The sequence below is a fragment of the Salminus brasiliensis genome, chromosome 9, assembly GCF_030463535.1.
Source record: "Salminus brasiliensis chromosome 9, fSalBra1.hap2, whole genome shotgun sequence".
NCBI classification, from domain to species: Eukaryota; Metazoa; Chordata; class Actinopteri; order Characiformes; family Bryconidae; genus Salminus; species Salminus brasiliensis.
In genome coordinates this window covers 24,334,172-24,338,569 of record NC_132886.1, presented here as the reverse complement: position 1 = coordinate 24,338,569, position 4,398 = coordinate 24,334,172, and the positions used below count along the sequence as shown (strand labels likewise).

At 36.1% G+C, this 4,398-nt stretch overlaps 1 protein-coding gene across 1 annotated transcript; it reads right to left on the bottom strand.

Annotated features, from left to right (window-relative positions):
- Window positions 1–1,770: 1,770 nt before the first annotated feature.
- On the bottom strand, window positions 1,771–3,831 carry LOC140562733 (uncharacterized). The gene is made up of 6 exons (XM_072688593.1): window positions 3,786–3,831; window positions 3,275–3,622; window positions 2,632–2,982; window positions 2,318–2,449; window positions 2,128–2,180; window positions 1,771–1,906 (listed from the first exon to the last, which is right to left on the bottom strand). The coding sequence occupies exons 1-6, from the start codon at window positions 3,829–3,831 to the stop codon at window positions 1,772–1,774; spliced, it is 1,065 nt and encodes a 354-aa protein (XP_072544694.1). The 3' UTR covers window position 1,771.
- Window positions 3,832–4,398: the final 567 nt, after the last annotated feature.

Sequence of the window (4,398 nt, the reverse complement as noted above, 5' to 3'; positions counted from 1 at the left end):
TATGAGGGCCAAGGGTTAAAGAGGGGAAAATCACCTGTATATAAATAGCAGTGTTTTTTTCCATAAATAAGAACTCTCTATGTGTGTGGCTGTAAATAGTCTTGACCACATGTTCTGGCGTAAAGTTTTCGATCTCAGATATTTTTTTCCTACATTCACAGTGTTTATAATGCCATTCATCCTCAGTAAAGATCTGCAAAAAGGGCTTATCAGCTTAATCTTGCAGTGTCAGCCTAACTGACACAAAGACATGAAGACATTCTGTTCAGTGTTCAGTCTTCTACTTGGTTTGCTGCTTCACTGGAGTACAGAAATCTGGTGACTCATGGGTGAAGAACCCTTAGTCATCCATCAGCTCGGGGAATAACAGAGAATACACAAGTTAAATGAGACAAAAGGTTGCAGACAATAAATGTAGTGGCATAACAACTCAAGGAAACAGGTAATCCAAGCTTTACTGGGCCTTGTATAGAGCTACTGACTGGCAATCCTCGCAGAAAGATCCAGTAGCGTCATGACGATGCATTTGAGTGTGAACTTGCTTTTCTTTGGCATCACTAGTATTTTCATCAAGATTACACACACTCCATAACTATTTACCTCCTCTAATTCATAACACAGCTTCACATATCCTTCACAAAATGAATTATGATAAATCTATTACTTATAGTCTAACTCTAAAATGACTCAAAATGCTTCTGTCCCCTTTGGACGATAACACAAAATAAACAAATAAAATATTAAAATCTGTATTTTATTAAAATCTGCATGTCTCGGGTCTAGGGGGCCACTGCCGAAACAACTATTAAACATAGGACAACAAAGTTTCAGGTAGAACTGTTATGAACCTCCCAAAAACAGAAAGTAAATGTATGTTGTCTCCAATCATACATCAATGATTATTTCTGTGCCCTAATCACAAGGTCCCACTGGAAATGTGGGCAGAGTCGACAAGATTGTGCACTGTAAAGGATATAGGGATATTTTATATGAAAAAATTACTACTATACACATGGGCTTCTTTTTACAGTGCCACTGAACACGCCCCATGTTATCCTTTCTTTACCACTGTGCTCTGCTGCTCTCTACTGCTGATAGAATGAATTACATTAACTGCAAAGAGTCAGAGCCAGTGGTCCCAATTCTTTATTCCAGACATATCAAATACTCTGCACATCTTCCATTGACCAAGACAAAATCATATAAAACATACAGAACAGAACTATGAAATCCAGTCCCTTCATCTAATGTTGAAGTGCTCACGGAGGGAGTTGGAGTTTTAGTACACCCAGATGCCAGCACCACTTTTTTGCTGAATGCCTTATAATAGGAAATAAACAATATAGGCACTCAAACAATACACACCGTCTCTATTCCATAAAGTCAGTTTGGATCCTTTAGCTTTTGGACTCTATTGTTGGACCTATTATCAGCTGTTTTATTTGACCAGTATGTACTTCTACCACTGGGCTATGAAATTAGATACCCCAAGGTATCTTAGCATCTCTGAGCATCTCTTCTGTTTGTTTATTTTCATAATTAATTTATTTGTGTATGTTGAGCTTTTAGTGGTAAAAAGGACAAAAGAAACAGATTCATATTTTTGATCCAGTTATATTTTTTTATTATATTTAAAATATTTTTTAAAAAAAGGTTTAGGGACTGACAAATGAAAAAAATAATTCCAGATATAAAACATTGTAAATTACTGTACATAATAATACAACAATAATGCATACAACAAAACTGCTTTTTCACAATAAAGGCTAAGTCATTTAGAGTTTTGGCATCTAACCGAAGAATAGACAACTGTCTGGTCTGGTTTCCTCTGCCTCTTGCCTTTAGTTTTCTTCTTCACTAAATTCAGAGATGCATAGTGTGGTGTGTATGCGTCCTCTTCAAGGTCCTTATAATTAAATAATAAATAATATTAATAAAAAAATAGTAAATAGTAATAAAAGCAAGTTAAAAAAATCATTAGATTTTATTCTTAGAATTTTTACCGATAAGAATATAAGACAAAATTATGAGAATAAAGGAAAATTGGGAGGGCAGACAGAGATTAGAGCAAACGATGTAAGTGCATGAATTTCAGATTTCCATATAAAAGACAAGGGAGTCACATACCTGCACATCTATTTGCGGGACTGAGGGCTGACTATCTGACTGAGATGATAATTCTACTCAAGAAAAAAGAAAAGCATGGTTCAAATTTTACATTTTAATGTCTAATTCATTCCCAGGTATACCTAGAAAATATCAACAAAGAATCTGAAAATAATAATTAAATAAACTAATTAACAGATAAGAAAGTTACCATTGCAGTTCGGGCAACATATGTTTTTCCTCTTGTTAATAGGAACGACAAGAAGCACCACTGATAAAATCACAAAAAACGCTAGTGTCGCTACCAGTGAGTAGATAAGGAGATGATTCTCCTCACAATGCTCTGTGAGAAATGGAATGAGAAAACTTTTAGCAGATATTTATCGGGATCAGAGCACATTCTGTCATAAAAACTGGGCAATGACAAAAATATTGAGATGTATACTGAAGTATTTCTACTTAATGAAAACAATATTTTTCATATATTCATGGACAAACAGTTTCTAAATACAAACCAAGCAATACCTTCCACTTTTAGATTAGTTCCATCCCCAAACAGTATCTCTCCACATGCAGCTACAGCACAGTAGTAAGTTCCAGCATCAGAGAGGCTGAGGTTCCTCTTGGGGAGTTTATAGACACAGCTCAGAGTAGGAGAACCAGTCTCAGAGCTTTTCTTACACTGATCACTCCTGTTTCCATGAGTGTAGATGATTCCTGGACGAGATTCTCCTGATCCATGGCTGAACCAGTACACACTGTGATCTCCATTTGATACATTGGCGTGGACAGTACACTGAAAATCTACACTCTCTCCTTGATGAACCTGGTACCTCATGGGTTTCTGGAGAATAGCCTGGTTGCTATATTGAGCACCTTTGAAAAGAGACATTTTTACAGGTACAGGAAACAGTGGAATTCTAAATAACCAGGTGTTATTAAGTGATTTTGGAGCATTTCTATTGGTCCACCGATCAAATCATTTTGACACAGTATTGTTACAACAGTGATTTCAGTCTGGATTAAAATATTTAACACTTAAATTTCACAGCTTTAACAGTGTGATATTCTTGTGAAAGTACAATCCCCTATGAGTGCGGGGTCTCCTATGTACGAGCACATATATTGAGCACATGTATTGTTTAAAGAAAATTGCCGATATTAATACCTGGTACAATAAGTAGAGTTCCTTCTCCAAAGTCCATAATGCCAGAAGAGTAGTGTGTACAGTAGTACACAGCAGTGTCTGACGGCATGGTATTTGAGATGCTTAGACTTAAGATCCCAGAGTTTCTTGACACATTATACCGTGGACTGTCTTTGAATTCATCATGGAATAAAAAAAAATCAAATTTGCTGACAGTTACCAGAATTTGAGGTTTCATCCCAATGGACTGTCTGTACCAGTAGAGCAGAGGTGTTTTTTCTGTATAAGAACACTGGAGGGTAACAGTAGCTCCAAGCTCAGAAGAAATGACTTGATGCAAGCTCTGAATTTCTGCTCCCTTTGTTGCTACTGAAAATTCAAACCATAAAACACCATAAGTGAAAGGCTAACATGGTCATTTCTACGATTGTTTTCTTATTTTCAGTTGTTGGTGTGCATTTTGTAAAAATTCTCAAAAAAAACAAAAAGATACAGCAAATAAAAAACAAAGTTTAGTCAAAGTTACACTTACAGCTGAAGACCCCACATAGAAAGATCAGGGAGATGAGCAGCCACATCGTGATGTTAGTCCTTCTGTGCCTTAAGCTCATCTGCTGAAGGTATTTGACAAAAGGAAGGAGAGTCCACCCCCCTCAGCAAAAATCAACACCAGGTTGGGTATTACAGTATTTACAAACCATCTATATAAGGAACGACTTGATTTAAAAGGCTCTAAGAACAAGATGTGAAATATAGTCATGGTAGCTGTTGTTGTTAGTGTATTTAGATGCCCACTGTTGTTTGGAAATTCTATTTTGAAGAATTAAATTGCATGCAGGCCTTTTTTAATCCGTCTCAAAAACATAATGTACATTTTCTTTGCTGAGTATATGTCATCCAGCTTATCCCATTAAGTGTTAAACCAGTCTGCTTAAAGGCATTTTAACTTTTTTTTTTTCACTTGATGTACGTGGGACAAACAAAAGAAAATGATCTTGGCTCCTGGGTGTCGCAACTGTCAAAGCATTTGTCCAGTAATCAGGGGCCTGTTCTTGAGAAATTCTCACATCTGATTTCTGAATTAAAGTAATATATTTGGAATATATCTTATCTCGAAGATTTGTATCTGGATTTGGTAATTCAAC

Bases quoted from the DNA above. Each gene is read 5' to 3' on its own strand.
- LOC140562733 (XM_072688593.1), bottom strand. From the start codon at position 3,831: ATGTGGCTGCTCATCTCCCTGATCTTTCTATGTGGGGTCTTCAGCT. The intron at 2,983-3,274 runs GTATTAATATCG...CTCTTTTCAAAG, and splicing joins AACTCTACTTATTGTACCAG to GTGCTCAATATAGCAACCAG. The intron at 1,907-2,127 runs GTATGTGACTCC...TTTAATTATAAG, and splicing joins TCCCGCAAATAGATGTGCAG to GACCTTGAAGAGGACGCATA.